Here is a 21,079-nt window from a genome sequence, read left to right on the forward strand (position 1 = left end):
CCCACCCACCTGTTAGGTTTTTTTTAATTTGTTCAAGGGATGTGGGCGTCGCTGGCTAAGTCAGCATTTATTGCCCATCCCTAATTGCCCTTGAGAAGGTGGTGGTGAGCTGCCTTCTTGATCTGCTGCAGTCCATGTGGGGTAGGTACACCTACAAGGCTGTAAGGAAGGGTGTTCCAGGATTTTGACCCACGACAGTGAGGGAATGGCAATACAGTTCCAAGTCAGGATGGTGCATGGCTTGGGGGCGGAACTCGCAGATGATGGTGGTCCCATGCATCTGCTGCCCTTGTCCTTCTAGGTGGTAGAGGTCGTGGATTTGGAAGGTACTGTCTAAGGAGCCTTAGTGCATTACTGCAGTACATCTTATAGATGGTACACACTGCTGCCACTGTGCGTCAGTGGTGGAGGGAGTGAATGTGGATGGGGTGCCAATCAAGCAGTCTGCTTTGTCCTGGATGGTGTTGAACTTCTTGAGTATTGTTGGAGCTGCACCCATTCAGGCAAGTGGAGAGTATTCCATCACACCTTTTACTTGTGCCTTGTAGATGGTGGACAGGCTTTGGGGAGTTACTCGCCACAGGATTCCTAGCCTCTGACCTGCTCTTATAGCCACGGTATTTATATGGCTTTCTCCAGTTCAGTTTCTGGTCAATGGTAACCCCCAGAATGTTGATAGTGGGGGAATTCAGCAATTGTAATGCCACTGAATGTCAAGGGGAAATGGTTAGATTCTCTTTTGTTGGAGATAGTCATTCCCTGGCACTTCTGTGGCACGAATGTTACTTGCCACTTATCAGCCCAAGCCTGAATATTGTCCAGGTCTTGCTGCATTTCTGCACGGGCCGCTTCAGTATCTGAGGAGTCACGAATGGTGCTGAATATTGTTCAATCATCAGTGAACATCCCCACTTCTGACCTTATGATAGAGGAAAGGTCATTGATGAAGCAGCTGAAGATGATTGACCTCCAACAACCACAACCTTCTTCCTTTGTGTTAGGTATGACTCCAACCAGGAGAGAGTTTTCCCCCTGATTCCCATTGAGTCCAGTTTTGCTAGGGCTCCTTGATGCCATACTCAGTCAAATGCTGCCTTGATGTCAAGGGCAATCACTCTCACCTCACGTCTTGAGCTCAGCTCTTTTGTCCATGTTTGAACCAAGGCTGTAATGAGGTCAGGAGCTGAGTGGCCCTGGCAGAACCCAAACTGAGCGGCACTGAGCAGGTTATTGCTAAGCAAGTGCTGCTTGATAGCATTGTCGATGACCCCTTCCATCACTTTACTGATGATCGAGAGTAGACTAATTGAGGTGGTAATTGGCCGGGTTGGATTTGTCCTGCCTTTTGCCCATACCTGGGCAATTTTCCACATTGCTGGGTAGATGCCTGTGTTGTAGCTGTACTGGAACAGCTTGGCTAGGGACGTGGCTAGTTCTGGAGCACAGGTCTTCAGTACTATTGCCGGATTGTTGTCAGGGCCCATAGCCTTTGCAGTATTCAGTGCCTTCAGTCGTTTCTTGATATCACGCAGAGTGAATCGAATTGGCTGAAGACTGGCATCTGTGATGCTGGAGACTTCAGGAAGAGGCCGAGATGGATCATCCACTCGGCACTTCTGGCTGAAGATTGTTGTAAGTGTTTCAGCCTTATCTTTTGCACTGATGTGCTGGGCTCCCCCACCAATCAGGATGGGGATATTAGTGGAGCCACCTCCTCCCGTTAATTGTTTAATTGTCCACTACCATTCACAACTGGATGTGGCAGGACAGCAGAGCTTAGATCAGATCTGTTGGTTGTGGGATCGCTTAGCTCTATCTATCACATGCTGCTTACGCTGTTTGGCACACAAGTAGTCCCGGGTTGTAGTTGCACCAGGTTGACACCTCATTTTGAGTTATGCCTGGTGCTGCTCCTGGCATGCTGTCCTACACTCTTCATTGAAGGTAAGGGAAGGTCTAGAGAAAATGGTGAAAAAATATACTTTTGTTCAAGAGCTGTCTTAAAATAAATGAGCTGTAAAAAGCTGAGACAGCAAAGACTCTTTTGTAGGTGAAGAAGAAACACCCCTATGGAGGATAAAGTTTAATAATGAAGTGGTGAATAATATTTCTGAGATGTGCTTTGCTGCAGTGTATCTCACAGTCTGCCAAGGGCCTGATTTTTTTGTGTTTGATAACATTCATGTGAAGCACCATGAGATGTCTAACTATGTTAAAGGTGCCATATAAATGCAAGTTGGTGTTGTTTTGTATATTCTCTCTGCACTGATTTAAAAGCCAGAATGAAATAAATTGCCAAAAGCTGCAGTGATGGTTTTGTTTGATCACAGTGCACTGAACAATGTAGATGAGGAGAATTTCATGCTAATGTTAGTTGATCTCAACTAGGGTGGCCCAGGAGTTGCGATAATGCTTTTGGTGCCCTTGGGCTTTGGGAGAGGAAAATCAGAAGGGCTCCATTCCAGATGAAAACCAGATCAGGCTTGGCACCCAACAATCATACAGCTTGTCAATGCTTGCTCTCTCAGCTCATAGATGAAGAATAGGCACTTTGGGGGAGGCATTGAGGGCAACCAGCACAGTGTAATAATAATCTAAATGAATCAGCACCTTCTGGGAGGTATTGGAGGGCAGCCAGCACAGGAACTAGCACCTACAGGAGAGGAGGGGAAAAAATTAGATGAAAAGAAAACTTTTTAAAAATAATACTAATTGTCAAATCAATTATTGTGATCAAGCTTTGTCAGGAGTAGGAACTCAATCAGATTTCAGTAAGGGGGGGCAGGGCTCAAGGAGGAGTGGGTCATGGGAAGTGTTTCAGACCAACTTCTTAGCAAGCAGAGTAATTTGTGACAGAGGAAAATTACAATAAAGATTATTTATATGTTTTTTAATGTCAACTTTCACTCACATCTCCCTTTGAATACTAAAGACATGTGAAGAATTCCCTTTGTCAGTATCTTCACTTGGAGGGTTGCAATGTTTTATAAATGACTATGTACTGTAGCAGAAAGCAGGTTGTCATTGTTGCAGCAAGGAGCCTGCATTGAAAAGGGTTAATCCTATTCTCCACAGATAGGACAAACGCTACCTTTTCTCCTTCTAGTGTGTGAAAGGATTTTAGTGCAGAACTAGGGGGTAGGGGGAGGTGCCAGGGGACTGGAGCCACCCCCTCTCTTTCAGCTCCCTTTAAGAGCTATTGTTACCTCAGAGTGAGTGAGAGATAGAACGTTCCAGCAAACAGTGGGTGTAACGCGAGAGCTGCTAATTGAGATTTCTAATGCTGCTGACCCCTTCAGGGCACAGGCTTTGGCAATACTGTCTCAGTCAGACAGTGTGCAGAGAGCGAGCTGAGAGAACAGGCAGGGGAGCTGTGAGCTCTGCAGCTACCTCCTGTGTACAGTGTGAGTGCAAACTGGAGCGCTTCTCTCTGGGAACAGCAGTCCCATTACCAAGAGCAGGACGGCTTTCTGCTATAGACTTAGACTTAAAAACTTGTTCTTCAGTGATCCAAGTGTGTAAACAACCCTCTTCCCGCCTAATACTTTGTGTTGTTTACTTTGGATTTAACTGTGTAGCACATTTGTGACTGCCAAAGTATGAAGTTCGAAGGCTGTAAAGGAGGTGCTATCAGGTAAAGTCGACTCCTCACTGTGCCAAAGGTTCACAAGTTGCAGCTGAATTCTTTTCATTGTAGCAATTATATTTCAGAGGAATTGCTGGAATAGCCAGAGATGTGAACTTTTCTGAGATCAGCCATTTGGCATTAAGCAGAAGGAACCTTTCCTGGAGAGTTGGAGACAGGGATTGGAAACTATTATTGGAGCTCAGGTTTAGTCCTTCAGCTCAAAATCTTTTTGGTGTCCTTGTGCCCATCTTCCTCTCCCACTGATATAGACGACTCTCTTTTGATGTATTTGAGACTCTGACTCAGACTGTCCGGTGTACAGATACTTGGAAGAATTTCTGGAAGCCTCTTTCTTGTCAGCGTGTCCGGAAGGGAAGGGCAATTGGTGGGGTCTACCTGCGTGTGAATTCCCTGCAACGTCACGCAAGCACTTTCATGGAGTGAGCAGTGTATGGACCAACCAGTTGTTCTAACCAACATCTGAGCTACTGCTTCTACAATTAGTAATTTTCCTTGGACTGCTCTGAAGATTCTCAGAGGTAGGTCTCTAGCAGTAAGCATGCAGTGGCTATGTTACACGTATGTGTCTCTGTGTGTTTGTGAATGTATATAAATCTGTGCAGACAGAAGCCTCCTGATTTCAGTGTGATAAACACCAGAATGCACATTCTTCTGCAACAGATTGTGAACAGTGCTGTGGGGATATAATTCACAGGAGTGGACTGGCCACACGGGAAATCAAAAGATTTCTTGCAATGCATCTGTGAATGATTCCATAACCCTGTATTTTCACCATCCAAATTTTTTCTGTTAAAAATTCAAAGAATCCCTTATTTCAGGGAAATCAGTCCACCTATGATAATTCATTCTTCTCTTCACATCAAGCACTTGGTGCTGTATGACTGGGAGAAAATTACTATTATGCCATGGTTATCTGGTTTTGTGGTATTGAAGTGGAATGAGAATCTCCACAGTTATACCAAACCCATGAGAGTCCTCAAATATTTAGGGTGCTTACAAGGGATGCCCTGCTGTGTCACAAAACAAGATGATGGCACAGCAGAGATCACTGCCCAGTGAATGCATTAAGGAGCATGTAATCTAGATCTCAAACTACTGAAGGTAGTCAGCTTGAGTGCTTTCTCTATTTGTTGGCAACACTGTGTTATTTATTACTTACAGCCACCTGAAGGTTCAAAATCAAAATAATGACAGCAGTGAGGCACACTGCTTTCCTTCATTCTGGTTAGTTTAATGGTTGTAGTTCATAGTAGTGTATAATAATCAGAATCTTGAAGAGATGACACAGCATAAGATTCTAGCTGCTGTGTCAGTTTTCAGTGAAATAGATGTTAAATTTAATTCAACAAAACATTTCATAAAACCACACCCTGGGAATAAGTGCGATCACAACTAAGATCCCTTCCAAACAGAACAAAATTGACACCCTACTGTCATCAAAATTAGCTTTTCTTCGAAGTGTGCAGTCAGTAGTAAGGATTTATTTATGATATTTCTACCAGACTCTTTTCATTGATTCATTCTACTACACATTGTTAATTGAAATGAACTTGCAATGTTTTACAGTGTAAAATTAGTTCCTACCCAGTCCTTTGCATGAACGTTTCAATGTGAAACAGTGCACTCTAACTATGGCTGCTGCTGTTGTGGGACTTGTATCAGAAAGATATCAAGCTTTCCATGATGGGGAAAAGCTTGTCTTGATCTAGAATTATGTGCATTTACTGTAATTTTACAAATTAAAACTTCCTGGAGACAGTTTCCTGTCTATAGCTATCTCCTAGTTATTTTTATCAAACTGTAAATCCCACTCTCCCACTTTGTGAATGGGTCTCATTACAAAATAGTGCTATTTGCACCTGTCCCCATCACCTGCATTAATCCTCCCCTCCAATCATACACACAAATACACTTAACAATTACCAGCTTGCATACACATTTATTGTCTTATCCTTCTCATACTAACTCAGAACAACACAAATCTCACTCATTCCCAGTCTCAAGATGACTCACTCTTTACTTGCAGAGAGACCGACCTGTCCTGCTTTCTACCGGAGAGTTCTAAATGAGATCTCAGAACTCCCATGCTCAGGACCTGTTTGTGTAGTTTTCTAAAAGTTATTGCAATGCAGTGATAAGGAAATCCGTACGGTCAGAATGATTTCAATAAGATTTGATCTTTTAGAATTCAATGAGGAGATGTTATAAATCAAAAAGGTCAACCTCATTCAGGCTACTTACAGAAAGTTAATTTCTTTAGAGGAAATAGATAGTCCCCATCAGATCCCAGCAAGCACCAGCCAGTGCTCAACATGAAAGATGCTTTCTCCAATACATATTAATTACTATTTAAAGATGCCTTCAGTGGAGAGTCAAGAACAGCAGAGCCCTCTTATCAATGTGTAATGAGTGATTGTAACGGGAGAGGTTGTTCCTTGCAAGGTTATTTTGCACTGTTCTTAAATGAAATAATTGCAATAAATAATCAAGCAGAGATACAATGCATTACTGGTTTTACAAGAAATCTCAAAGTCTATTAAAATATATCCAAACCCACAATGACTTGCTGTCCTGAAATGGAACACAAACTTTGCAAGACCTACTGCACCTGATCAAGTCTCAAAATACTTTACAAAATTGGACAGTGTGTTGGGCCAGCAATTTTGTAGAAGGTCAGGAGTTGAGAGGTTGTGCTGTCGTAGATCGGTGCATTCCCTCACATCATGAGGTTTGTGCATATTGTTCATCAGTGAATTAGTGCCCCCACGCCACATCTAGGTTTGTTTTACTTTGTTTGTACATTTCCCTTACAATGAAGCAATGTGGTTTGTGTGATAACAGAGAGAGATACCTAGACATAAAAGATGAGTGAGTACTTGTAATACTTCAGGTTTATCTTCTCAGGTCATTTTCTAAAGGAACAATGTGATTGCAGTCTTTCGTCCCAAGGCTGCTTCACATTCATATACTGGGCAGGTCTATTCAGCATTCAACCAACCTCGTGGATAGTATGCTTGATGTTGATGGTTTATGTATGAGTGCATATGAGATTAATAGTGACAAAATAATATAGATGAAGAAGGCCCATCCTAATTCATCCATCCAGATTCATCCCATTACAGCATCAAATTGTTCCCTAAATGATTCCAGAGTTTTTGCCTTCGCTACTCTATTTAGAAGTTTATTTTACATGTTAATCATTTTGTGTGAAGAAGAATTTAATTATATCAGGCCTAAAATTATCTTTCATTTGTTTGAATCTGTGTACTCTAGTACTACTCCTGCAGTTTAATTTAAAGTAATATTCTGGGTTATCTTTACCTGGGATAACTTTGTTTGGAGAGAGTATATTGCTCATATCTTCCCTAAGCATACTTGGAGGTAGTATTAATTCAGAATATTTACCATTATGTGCTCATCCTCATGGTGTAACCTATATTACTGCACTGCTAATCTGGGCCCTATCCATCTTTTTCCCTGTGTACGAGCTTGGGTTGTCAGGGGTCCAGCAGGGCATTGGAGGTAGCCTCATGGCAGCAGCTCAGAGGGACATTGGAGGGTGCTGTTCTTTTTTTCTTTTTTTCTTTTGGGCCTCCTTATCTCGAGAGACAATGGATACGCGCCTGGAGGTGGTCAGTGGTTTGTGAAGCAGCGCCTGGAGTGGCTATAAAGGCCAATTCTGGAGTGACAGGCTCTTCCACAGGTGCTGTCCCTCTGATATAATGCTATAATGGAGCCATAAGGCTGAAACAAGTATGGACATGACCAAAAGCATTCTTGTGGAAGGGGTTCCCCTTCCATACTGTGAAAGCTCTGGGCCTTCATTTTTAATAGACTCTTAAAGACCCTTGACAGTGACTCCATTTTAAAGCGCCCTTGTGCTCTCTCTCTGTCTCAGCAGCGTTCATCTCTCCCTGTGGGACTGCCTGCTGACCAGTCCTGCGGGCCCTCCTACTGGGCCTCCCGTGTCCGTGTCCCACCCATCGTCCTTAATTGGATGGCAAATGCAGAGACGGCCTGGTAATTGGCCGCCTCCTGTAAGATCGTGATGCAGATCACACCTCTGAACCCGCAAATGGTCCAGACGCCTAAAAATTTTCAGAGGTGATAAGATTCCTCCCCATGTACCAGTCTGTCCCTATCTGGCCAATTCACTATGTGTGCAAATATGGGGCTTATCTGCCTTTCTCACTGTGTAGGAGACTGGGGTCTATCTATCTTCTCACTCTGTGTGCCAGTCTCAGTCTGCCTGTGTGCCAGACTGGTTCCATATGTTCCACCTGCTTTGTATGCAAGCCTGGGTCTGTAATGCCGCTCACTCAATGCACCAGTTTGATCTATACCACTTACTCTTGGTGTCAGTTGGGGCCCATGCCTTTTATACTGGAGGGGAGGAGGAACATTGTCCAAGGGCAACTACATATCCCCACATTGACATTCTATGATTTGGTTAAGATGAGGTACCATTTCATCAATATCAAGGCGGCCAAATCTACATGATAAGAGGAGTGAATTTTCTGATGTGAAACAGCATTTACATTTTTTTTTATGTATTTCCCATCAGTTTTCTCCCCACCTCTCTTGAAGATGTTTACTCCTGGCACAGGTACTCTCTAGTAACTTGCCGTAGTCATTAATCATGTCTGAACCTTGATGTTAGTACTAGTAGACTATACAACTTTGGGAGGCATCACAGTCTAGACAACCCTTGACTTCACCTGGCATGTAGTACTCTAGAAATTGGTCAAAATAGTCTCTTCTTCACTCAGACATATGTAGACTAATTGTAGCACCTTTACTCAGCTGAGAATCAATCCTGGGATCTTTCTAATCTGCGTGATTCACTGAATAAGCTCGCAGAACTATCAGGAGAGACTACAGATAAGTTCACTGAATACCAAAGTCCATGCCCAAATCACTGTGGTAGGAAAAAAGGAGAGTACAATACAGGCTGTTGGCAGTTACAACAAGGAACTAGCTCGGAATGGCCTGTGAATTTTATCTCTAATTATTAAGAGAACAGCTTGCACAAGCTGACAAAAAGGGCTTTGTCTTGGTCCACTTGACACTTGACAAATGCTAGACAAATGACAAACATAAGAGATAAACGAGTGTTGAGGTATCAGAGCCACAAGCTTCGGGGTTTCAGGAGGGGTTGGTGGTAGTTAGTGAATGGGTGTATGAGGGGGGAGGTGGATGGAGGGATTGTGCTCTGAACCATGTTGGAAAGTAAGAGGGCTCTTTGTCAACACTGTGATAACAGCAGAATGAACAGATGGCCCTTGATGGCTCAGACAAGAGCAGACGATAGAAGAATTACTCCCCTGTCTTGAGCAAAGCTCTCTCGGATCCTGACTTTAAAACAACAGGAAGAGAAAGTGAGAGAAAGACGGACATGCTCTTTTAAGTGGACAGAGGGCCTGCTGTTAGTCAAGATTGGCTGCTTTCACAACTGTTTGCTGTTGTACTCCCAAGTTAAAGAAACTAATCAAGCATACAGCATCCTTTCCTGTGATCTTGAGTCAGTGGGGAGGTGGTCGGGTTGGTGGGGGTGGGGGGGCGTGGTGGGGGGATGCGGCAGGAGTGTGTTATCCCTTTCAAACCTGGGCTGAATCCTTGAAGCCACTACAATGTCCAGTAAATGAACACTGCATGTGATGTAGGGCCCTGTTAATAGGGGGAAGTGGCATCCATTTAATGAACTGCATTAGCTCAGCCACCTGTGCAGTCCCTACTTTTACACAGCATTCCATTTTTTCCCAGTTTCCTCTCGCAGCTTCTGATGGTGCAGAGTCATGGGTTCCATGGGTGCTGATCACCCGAGAAAGCCTTGCCCATAAACCTTGGTGGTAAGTTCCAGAAAGCTATTCAACTATGGGGAGCATCACAGCGGAACCAAAATCTTTCTTCATTCAATATCAACCTAAATGCACTTCCAAGAAAGAGATGCTGGACAGTGGTCAGACATGGAAATCTAGGTTGATTTTTCCTTTCTACAGTCAAGGGCAAGTTATAGCTCCTGTTGCCCAGGCTGAGATTAGCTAATTTAATATAGACCAGGAAGTAAACTTAGAACCTCTATGCACGTGGCGGCATGTCACATTGGGAAATGTATTTGCCTGCTGAGGGGGCCAACAGTACCTAGTTAATAACAGGAGCATGCATTTAAAGGGTCCCTTTAAAACAGTGATGAACAGAATGCTTCCCTATCCAGGGTGAGGATGGAGCTTTTGTTATGATCATGTAAAATGCTGTGCCTATGATCTTAAGGAACGGAACAGTGTCTGTATACATTGCACTAGATTTTCTGACTGAATTCAATAAGTAATTCTCCATGCCAGCCCACAAAATGAGAGTCACTGTATGCATTTCATGCATATTTGCTAAATGCAAGAGTGCGGGAACGCCTCAAGATTCAAAGATTGCATGCAGGTATGTTTCGTTAGACTTTGCAGACCTTTTATCAATGCCAGGATTCACAGTTGAATTAGTAAATACAGATATATATGTTTAGAGGAGGCTGAAGAGCAAGCTCTGACCTCATTGAACAGCAAGGGAACCAATTCTCCAAGTAATACAAGCTTGTTTTGGCTCATTTTATTTTTGCTGGATTTTGTTTTAGAAGAGAATGATGATAAAGCATGCAAGTCTGATTAAGTGCGTGGGAACATTATGACTGCAGCACAGGCTGGCAAAAGAGCAAATGAGACACATAAAAATGTTTCTTTTCACAAAATAATGATAACCCTTGGAATTAGTTTTTCGATAGGTTACTGGAGACAAAACAATTGGAATCTTAAAAGCTTGGTGCTTTGATGAGGAGAATGTAGGGTCTTTGTGAATGGATGAGCTAGGATGGGTCAAATAGACTTCCTTATCTTTGTTTATCATTTGATCCTGGGCACAGTAGGGTAGGACATAAGTCAGAATGCACAAACGTCCTTACTCTTGACTTGAAAGTATGTTAACTATGTAGTACAGACTACAAAGGTCTTGTCATATGGAAAAAAACGTGATCAAAAGAGAAACAGGAGCTGAGGGAAATTGAGGAGTACATTTTCAGCTTCACTGCCTGGACAGTAATCCAGCAGGTGGATCACAGATCTTTATAGAATTTCCCCACCCCTCCCCTCCATGCCCCCCACAATCTACATCCTATTAATTTCAATTGAATAAAAATCAAGTGGGTTCTATAAAGGGCAGGCGATCGGCCAGGGCAGTGAAGGTGAAAATCTATCCCAGAGGGTCAGTAATTAAGGTTTCATTTAGCTTTATACATCCTGCACTGGAAATGGCTGCACATCTACACGATAAGGAACGGTTTGTGACAAAGTTGTCAGACACACTTACTGATAATTTCTCCTACTTAGGCTACTCAATGATAATGTCATGTAGACACCAGTAATAAGAGAGACAGGAGCTGAGCTTGAGAAGTCCTTATATTTTCCCAGGTATTCATAGTCAAAGTCTGATCCCAATGAGGTAGCATGGGCAAAGAAATAACACAAATAATTTTATTCTTTTTCATCTTCCCCATTCCTCCACTCGCTGCCCTCCCCGTCCCCACTTCTTCACTAGATCATGAATATAAACCCACTATAGGCCTATCAGGAACTGTTGGACAGACCCTTCAGTAAAATACTGCTGATGAGAGGCTGAACTGTTTCAGCCTGTGTGGCATGCAACGTAATACTGCATTCACCCTCAAGGTACTTGGTGGAAATACCGTGTTCGTGGAGGGAGCTGTTCATTTTGATCTGATCATTTTATGTTCTTTTCCAGCAGACTGCCAGCAATTGAAGAACTGATCCACCGACCTCTGCCAATGAGTGCACAGAGCAACTGAGATACAAAGAGTTGGGGGGCCCTCCATCCCCCAGCATCACCAATGAGTGCCCTGAGCAGCTGAGCTACAAAGATTGAAGGTTTATAATTCCTTTGATTTTCAACCAAAAGAAGAGGAATGAGCCACGTGTTGAATAAACTGTGTCTCGACTTGTTCATCCTTATTATGTTCACTGTGTTGAGGCCCACTGAATCACAATTGGAAGAGAAGACCACTCAGCCAGGTAAGATCAATATAATGATATTAATTTAATATTAGATTGCAATATAAAATAAGCTAATTATCCATCAGAGCTATGAATAAATGAATCAATGAATAAATACACTACCTGGTATTGTCCTCAGCCTTATAGACTGGGAAGGGTCAATCCTTAGTTAAGTCTGACTTAAACTTGTTCTGGATCAAATAATGCTCCTCTACTGGCAGGTAAACGGAACTTCACTCTACTATTAGCTCCTGGGCTAATGTTTTCCCATTGCTTGTTCCAACTTGAACCGTCACTTACTTGCCAGTTCTTACTAGCCTTTGCTGGAGTCTTCAAAACACCTTCACAGATGTTGGACTGTATCAACCCCTACCCTAAGAACATTCTTTGCCTTGCTTAGCTCATTGCTCCTCTTCATTAATTAGCCCCAAAGCTCCTGTGGCTCAGGTACTGCTGGGTTGTGGTGGCCAGCAAAGTCATATCATAAGGTAAGCCATTACTTCATGAATGAGGGTCAAGAAAAGAAACTGATCTGTGAGATTTTAACAAATATTCTCTGCTCATTATAAATCTGCAATATATTAACCTAGCAGTTCTACAGGATATAAGCATGTTGAGAGATTGCACCCAGAAAGGAAGGAACTCTCAGCATTATTTTTATTCTCTCTCTTCCTTTTCCACCAACTGTCTCCCCTCCCCACCTCCTTTCCTAAACGTGCTGACTCCTTGCTTGGGTATGGCTTCCAGGACACCAGTCACCTGTCGGTAATTTGCCCAAGTGGCCATTCTTCATGTGTGATGAATGAACAATAAAGACTGATGACCTATTTGACAATGGGAAGCATCATAACCTTGCACTATTCTGTCCTCACCTGACATCTAAACATATTCATTTTCGACCGCAGTTGCTGGCTAGCAATCAGGAATAGGAACCCTGTTTGATTTCACCTCCATAACCAACGGGCCAATTATAGCACCACCACCTCCACTCCAACTTAAATAAATGAAACCAGTACAGACCAAGGATCAAACCTCAAGGTTTAAAGGGTGAATATAAGGATATAGTTTAGGATCTCCTCTTCGAGATTCATGTTCAATGCAGAGTTAGCTATTCCTGTTCTGTCTAGCTCAGCTATTTACAGCTTTAACCAGGTGAAGTAATAGAAGATGCCCCCCACGTAACACATTAAAAAATATTAGTTACTAAGTAATACTTCGATTCTGTAAGACCTGAAGGATAATGAATTGATTAGGAGACAGCCATTTTAAGGTTGCTAAGGCAGCACTGTGTGGTTTGTAACATGTAAATCTTTCTCGGTGTGCAAAGGGTTAAAGGAGGAATATTCGGACATGGTGCGGTTACTGAGGGATTTGCTGCGTGAGATCTCATTAGCCTGTCTCACATGCTGCCCCCAAAGTCTCGACCCAGAGAGAGGCCTTTGTCCACAGAAATGCGCACTGTAATCTAGCCTGCTTTTGAGTGGTGGCCCAGTTATTGTCCCTGGGAATTGTGTACATTTGTGTATAAAGAGCACCCGCTCAGGCTTGATTCTGTGTGTCACTCTATCTTTCAATGTTCCGGGCTTTAATGTGAGATTGGTGGCCCCAGGCCAAAACCTATGAAGGAAGCGGGTGGAGGGGGTGGGGTGGTGGATAAGGGAAGAGAAGCTGGCCTGCCACTCTGGAAAGGACAATCCAACCCCACCTCCCCCCCAACACCCCCATCCCCCGCTCCTGCCCCACTACAGTCTGTGGCACCAGAAACAGAAGCTGTCAATTTATTATGAATGGAGTGAGCGTCTCACACATAGCAGCCAAGATGAGGCGTGGAGTTCACACGGCCTGCAAGCAACTCTGCTCTGCTCCTCTTGAATGGAGGGCGAAGGAACTTGGCTAATTTTCAGGAATATTTAATTGTTGCAGACATGGAAGCCAATTAAGGGTTGCTTGTTTAATGAATAGCAGGCTCTTGGTTGCAGAAGGAGTATCTCTGTCTCCTTTTCCACCCACCCCCCAACCCCCCTCACACTTAGGTACTGGAGTTTTTTTTTGAATTGTATAAAACAATCCAAAGATCAATTGCTTCATATTGATGGAAGTTTTCACAGTGCACCTTCCAGATATGCTTTCATTTTAAATCTGTTTTACGCCATAAATGTCAGTGGGCAGTCTAGCCAGTTTGTTATGCAGATTGCATTGGATTAAACTAATTTATACCATTTGCATCAATTGCACACTGTGTCCTAATTAGTAAAAGTACCACCAAACTACGGCTAACAGTTAAACATGCATGGAAAACATCTACGTTCTTATCTCCCAAATATAATTTATTCCTCTGTAGAATATGTAGTTTATGCTCCTCACAAAGAGACACACACATTTCATCAGCGACTGTTGCTTACCATTTAAATGGTCCCCTTGCCTATGGAATGTGTCCTACAGTGAACAGTTGAGCAGTTAGGCCCTCAGTTATTATCAGCTATGCATAGTTTCTTCTACCTAACAGCAAACAAGGTTCAATTGCAAATCCAGTCAATCGAGACCCACTGAGTGACAATACCTGCAGCAGTATGGGGAAAGGTACACCTGCGATAATAGATCTGTACCTGTGTCAGCATATAACTGGACTTAGACCCATACCCATGTCAGTATGGAGGACTTGTACATAGCTGATACCACATCCATACCTGTGTCAATCTGGGTAAATTGAAATTAACCAATACTAGATCTATACCTGTGTCAGCATGCAGGGTTGCAGAACTAATACTAGACTTGTACCCATGTCAAGATAGAAACATTAAAAAATAGGAGCAGGAGTCGGCCATTTGGCCCTTCAAACCTGCTCCGCTATTCAATACAATCATGGCTGATCATCCAAACTCAGTACCCTGTTCCCGCTTTCTCCCAGTATCCCTTGATCCCTTTAGCCTTAAGAACTATATCTAACTCTTTCTTGAATATATTTAATGATTTGGCCTCAACTGCTTTCCGTGGTAGAGAATTCCACAGGTTCACCACTCTCTGGGTGAAGAAATCTCTCCTCATCTCAGTCCTAAATGGCTTACCCCTTATCCTTAGACTGTGGGAGACTGTGGGAGAGTTGTACATAATTGATACCAGACCCATACCCATGTCAGCATGACAGTATGGGAGAGTTATACATAAAATGAAGGGAAAAAATGATTTGCATTTATATAATGGTTGCCTTTCACAATCTCAGGATGGCCCAAAGTGTTTTAAAACAACAAAAAATTGGATTTATAACCACATAAGGTCACAAAGTGCTTCATCGTAACATTATGAAGAAGAATTTGACACTTAAGGAGTTATTAGGACAGCTCAGGTAATTTTAAGGAATGTCTTAAAGTAAAAGAGAGAGCTAGTGAGACAGAGAGGTTTAGGGAGGGAATTCCAGAGTTTAGGGCTCAGGTCGCTGAAGGCACGGCCACCAATGATGAAACGATCAATATCAAGAATGCACAAGAAGCCAGAACTAGAGCAGTTTAGAGATGTCAAGAGTGGGATTAGAGGAGATTACAGAGATAGGAAGGGGCGAGGCCATAGAGGGATTGGAAAGCTAGGATGAGAATTTTTAAATTGAGGTATTGCCAAACTGGAAGCCAATCTAGGTCAGGGGTGATAGGTGAACAAGAGAGCGGATACTTTATGGAAGATGGAAGACCGAGAGATCTTTTACATCCACCTGGGGCTTGAACCCATGACATTCTGACTCATAGGCAAGTTTGCTATCACTGAGTCATGGCTGACACTGGTCTCAGTCTGGGATAGTTGTACATAGCTGAGATTAGAGCAGTTTAAGAAGGTGGCTCACTACCACCTTTTCAAGGGCAATTAGGGATGGGCAATAAATGCTGGCATAGCCAGTGACACATCCCGTGAAAGAATAAAACAAACTCACGTTGGTATTATGGGGCGGGGCAGATGCATAACTGATAATAGAACTGTGCCCATGTCATTAACAGCATTAAGGCAAGAGGATAGTAATTGACTCAAGCGGCTAGTCAAGGAATGCATATTGCTGTTGTCACCTGAAATTGAAACTTAATAGAGATCATGAGAATGAAAACAATATAGACAAAACTAGAGGATGGTTCAGCACCAAGCTGTGAGCAGGCTGAGGAGGGGATGGAAGGCTTTGTCTGCGCAGTTGGTGTGTGAAGATTAAAAGCTGTTTACAGAGAGCAGCAGAAGGTAATGAGAGAATGGGCTAATGCAGCATTATTCAAGAGCAACACAGAGGAAGACTTCTAGGGAAAGGTAGTTAAATTTCTCCTTTTAATTAATTAAAAAGGTTATTGTGGGGATTAACGTGATTTTTAGCTCTCAAAATTCTGCATTCTGTACTATCAAAAAGATCCCCTTCTGGTGGACCAGGGTAAACTCCCAAGTTCTACCCTGCCCTGCCTGATGTCCAGGAAAATATTAGACTAATAGGCTCTACACATGTTGTGAGGTTTCTTTTGGCTGTTTACTCAATCAGCACTTATTTAATGCCAGTCTGTTTCAGCTGAGCTCTTGCTGGGAGGTGGTACCGAGTGACACAAGTCCTCTGATACTTCATCCTTGTGCGAGTTTAGACAGTAAATTATGGTAAGCTATAGGACCAGCCCAATCCATGCTCAACCAAAATCCGCACTTGCCTGCTTTCTAGCAGGAAGCACAGTGGGCGCACTAGTCTGGGGAGCTGAGGCTAATTGGAAAACCCAAAATACTTCTCTGATCAAGTTCAGCAAACTCAACAGATTGGGGGGTGTTGAACCTGGGACCATCATAGCTTAGAGCTGTCAGTGAATTCTTGTATTGATTTAGCTGATCCTTAACAAGATTTTCATGTTCCAGGATGTTCACCTGAAGCAGAGCAACATTACATAAATGTACAAGAGCTTGTAATGAACTAAAAATTCTGAGTCCCCACATTGTGATCAAATGACATATATCTCCTAACGTTTAGGAAATATGTTTTAATGACAATAATATTGTTAACTAAACAGGAAGGGTAGAAACTACTTTGTATGGTAAACTCTTTTCCCTAGAATATCTTTCCCCTTTAGGGACCTCAGACAACTCATGAGGCTAAAAGGCAGGAATCACTCCTCCAAAAAGAGTGAATAAGTGTTGTGAGTGTATGTGATTTCGCAATGAGAAAGCAGCTGAGTCATTAGATATAGGGGCGAATTTTACCAGCCCCCCGATGTCGGGGTTGCGGCCTGGAAAATGCCTCCAGGAGAGGCCCGCTACGGGCCTCGACGCCGAGAAGGCTCCACCCCATATTACTGGCAGCAGCGAGGCCTCATGGCAGGCCCCCTGCCGTTCGAGGCCGGAAGCAGGATTTAAATATTTAAATTGATGTAAATTCATGAATTAATAACCTACCTGCTCCCGTCAGCCGTCCCGCTGCCATATTCCGGTCAGTTGCCGGGACTCCTACGCCTTCGGATCTCCGTTCAGAGAACCGAGGTGGAATACTGGTTGGAGGGGATAGCAGATATGTTTTTGAGGGGGGGGGGAGCGGGAAAAACTGTTGCAATTGGTGGAGGGGATGGTGGGAAGGGGTTGTAGGTAAAAGTCCATAAACTTTGGGTGTTGGTTGGGGGGGGGGGGGTGGGTGGTGAAGGTCAGGATCACAGGATAAGCTTTTTTTGGGAGGTGAGGGTAATTAATAAATTGTTTAGTCATGGGGGTTGGTGAAGAGGGGCTTGAATATTTTATTAAGTTTTTACTTTAATTGTGTCGTGCATACAACTTTAAAAATTAAAATTTAACGTAAGGGCTTGAAGCTCTTTAGAAATGGCACAGGTGGCTGTGCAGTAGTGCCGGTGCCCTTGTCGGTGGTGGGGGGGTGGAGTGCGGTCCACCCCGGCCATGTAAATAAGCCACCGCATTTAAAATCGCGCTGGCTTCGCGGAGCAAATCCTGCAGGTGTGCCTTGCCATCTTTGAAGCTCGCTGTAAAATTCAGCCCTAATCTCAGAGCAGGTAGGTCTGTACGCTGGCACAATGGAGCCAATGTATTCAGTGGAACATTAGGGTAGGTGGGTCTGCACGTTGGTGCAAAGCAGCAGCAGTAATTGAAGGGATGTTATTGCCTCAGTGGAATGACCAGAAGCAGTGGTTGCGAAAACATCACCACAGTGCCACCATGTTGGATGCCTCATTACCTGTTACAGCAAACATTGTTTTTCAGAGTGTTTTAATTCCTTAAAAAATTAGCTTTTGTTAAAACTATCATTTAAAAAACTTAGTGATGGCAGACAGAATGAGAAACCACAATGTTGGATCATGATCAATCACACGATCATGTTCACCACTACTTCTATATCCTGTGTGAAGTGTCTAGCAAACAATTAATTTTGAAAGAGGCTATGCCTCTTAAGTTTCTTTCTGCATTTTTTTCACTTTCTTTTTCTTTCCTTTCATTGTCTCCCAGCTCCTCCTCGTGTTCTCTGGAAAGATTTTGAGATTTTCAAGTTACCAACTTTGAGTTTCCAACCTGAAATAGGGATGCTCTCAACATGCTGTGGAGTAGATATCAATCTCAGTCTCAAGAACTGTGGGTCTATCACCAGAAGCAGTATGCATCACTCCCACATTCTCCCTGCTCCTAATTAGAAAAATACACACTATGATAGTGATTCCATGAGCCCAGGAAGCCTAGAATTTTAGAACAAGGTCTGTTTTCTATTGGGCAAGTTAAAAGGCACAATGAGCAGGTTGCATTTTATTCAGTCGGCATCTCTTTAACACAGCTGGAGATAAATGACATCTTAATAAACTTCTTCATGTGTCAGGATTGGAAGAAGAGGTAGCTTTGTCTGCTTCCCAGTATGGGACTCAATCTCTGTCATTTTGAGAAGGAACCAGGGAATTCCAGGCTAGTGCCTACAGAGAAAGGCTGCTGGCTTTAAATCTCATGTTTGTTGTTGCCATGCTCCCAGAGGGCAAGAATTAACACTTGGTGACCCAAGAGTGGCCTGTGTTTTCTGCCAGCTGGGACAGCAAGCAAGGAAAAGGCAACAGCTCCTGGAAATAAAAACCTGACACTAACAGTAACTTCTAATTTAAAGATACAGGCAGGAGGCAAGGGAAAAGCAGTAGCTTCTGAAAGGAAGCTGGGACAGCAACCAGCTGGAAAGTACAGAAAGGAAGCAGCCTTTCAATCCATTTTGCAAAAGACAATATCCATGTGGGAGAGCATGGGTCAGATAAAGAGACAGTTGAGAATACAAAAGCAGTTCCCTGATTACAAAACAGGATCTACATATGCAAAAGTCTCTCTTTACGAACTGTCAATATTAAATCATTTCTTTTTCCCCAAATTATTTTGCTCAATTTTCTCCCAAAAGTATTGACTCACTCGTGGGCACCAGCTGTCTTCTCAAACCTCACCCAAATGACCATTATTCATTTGTGAGCCTTGATGGTGCGTGACAGCAGGTTATGTGATTGCAAAGGATATTATATCACAGCCCACATCTGCCCTCCCACAGCACTGCCCGGTAACAGGAATCACTAGGTAACGTTTGGGAGAATTAATCCTGGCTGATTTCCCCTATCCTTAATTCTAAAGCACTGAGGCTAATCATAGTGCCTCTACCATTATTGCAGCTGAGGTCAGCGAACAAAAATCAAAACTGGGACATTGCTAGTCTGTATGGTTCAGAGTTGAAGATTTTACCTTTAAACCATTGGCATGACTTATTTCATATTAAAATCCAAGATCTATCAATTATAATAGTGCTATCTAATTTCTAATTTATTTCTATTGTTTCCTTCTCTAATTACTTCTCCAATTTTCTCCCCTCACCATTCCTCCCCTAAAGTTGATGGCTCATACAGGAATACAGGGATGAGACCTGCATTGCTTCCACTGGCAGTTAATATTGCAAGATTCCACACTCCCAGCCTGCAAATTTGCATTTATTAAAGTTAACAAATGGGAAATTGTGGGCTGGACTTGGGCAATTTTACAACATGAGTCCCCAGCACATCCCAAGTAGTAGGCATAAGAGTTTTTTTCCCTCATGGTTCCATGATGGCAATTCTCCAGCACTTCACCCAAATTGCCCAACCTTATGTTTGAGCTTACATCAGGGGTAACTGGACAGTGATCCTAAATAGAAACCCTGGCCAAACTTATTCCTCTCTAGCCCAAGAATACTGAGACAAGTCGAGTACCCTGTTGCCCTGACTGAGATCAGGGGCAGGATTTTGAGCCCCCGCTAGGGCCAGAAGCAGAGACAGGCAGGAAATAAGAATAGCTCAGCTGACCGGCATGCCAGTTTCCTGGCTCCATCTCAGCCTCCGTCCATTTTGTCACAGGCAAGATGGGTGGTGGTGGCAGGGCTTCACATTGCGGGTAGCTGACACAGGTTGTTAAGAACCTATTGAGGCCAATTAAAGGAGGCTGAATGGGAATTTCCATTTGGCCTCTAGGTTCCCGCAGGTAGCAGGGGGCCAGTTTAACTGCCTGGAGGCAGCCTCTTAGCGTCATACTGAGGGGCCATCACTCCAGGCAGGGCTAGAGGTCCTCCCTGCCTGCCTGGGTGCAGGAGCAGCAGCAGGTCGTCCCGTGGAGGGGCACTCCTTACCCACAGTGATAGCTTGGCTGCAAGATCCATTTTTCAATCCAAGTTTAAAAAAGTTGGAGAGAGGCTGCCCCCATCTTGAAGTACCCTCTTCCTTACTTACCCTCTATTGCAGCCTGCTGCTCCTTTCAAGCTGAAAGGGCTCTCACTGGCCCTCCGGCTTCGAGAGCCTGTCTGCCGTCCTAATTGAATGGCAAATGTGCCCTCTTGTCATTAATTGCCCATCCCCATGAAAATCAGGACCTGTGATCCACCCACCCCCCCCCCCCCTCGCCACCACCCCGCTTCCCCCCTCGGGGGGCAGGTTTAGAACCCAGAAACAGTCCCAACCTCTGTTTCCCACCCTGGGTTTAGCACCATACCAAGCAATACATTTACCGACTCAGCATTGACAGGACCATCCTAAATGTGCTCTAATATAACTTAATTAGTTCCAACTGTAAAATCCTGAATCTAATTAATTCTATCAAAGCCTAACCTTGCCAGGAAAGTTAAATTGCGATGTGAGTAGTTTTTATTCGGTATTTGGAAAAGTTTTTCGAGACTAGTTGGATCTTGGGCACAGCAGGCAGCTTATTGGAAAATTGTGGGTGCACTGACGGGAAATTTACAACCACTGATTTCTATGGATGGGAAATCATGGGCATTATGGATCTTCCAAAAGACATTTGATAAAGTGCCACATAATAGGTTTGTCAGCAAAGTTAGAGCCCATGGAATAAATAGGACTGTAGCAGCATGGATACAAAATTGGCTGAGTGACAGGAAACAGAG

General features: G+C 43.5%; 1 protein-coding gene across 6 annotated transcripts in view; it reads left to right on the plus strand.

Annotated features, from left to right (window-relative positions):
• The first annotated feature begins 3,163 nt into the window (after window positions 1-3,163).
• The window catches only part of LOC137375824 (fibroblast growth factor receptor 4-like), a 94,448-nt gene continuing 76,532 nt past the window's right edge, over window positions 3,164-21,079 (plus strand). The window contains exons 1-3 of one of the 6 annotated variants that reach the window (XM_068043325.1): window positions 3,165-4,167; window positions 9,413-9,498; window positions 11,432-11,718. In XM_068043325.1, the coding sequence (XP_067899426.1) occupies window positions 11,613-11,718 (106 nt within the window). In that variant the 5' untranslated portion in view covers window positions 3,165-4,167; window positions 9,413-9,498; window positions 11,432-11,612. Of the gene's footprint in view, window positions 4,168-9,412; window positions 9,499-11,431; window positions 11,719-21,079 lie in introns of all 6 variants that reach the window. The other 5 variants (XM_068043327.1, XM_068043329.1, XM_068043324.1 and 2 more) reach the window with 5 other exon arrangements.

This window comes from Heterodontus francisci, chromosome 12, assembly GCF_036365525.1.
Source record: "Heterodontus francisci isolate sHetFra1 chromosome 12, sHetFra1.hap1, whole genome shotgun sequence".
Classification (NCBI taxonomy): Eukaryota; Metazoa; Chordata; class Chondrichthyes; order Heterodontiformes; family Heterodontidae; genus Heterodontus; species Heterodontus francisci.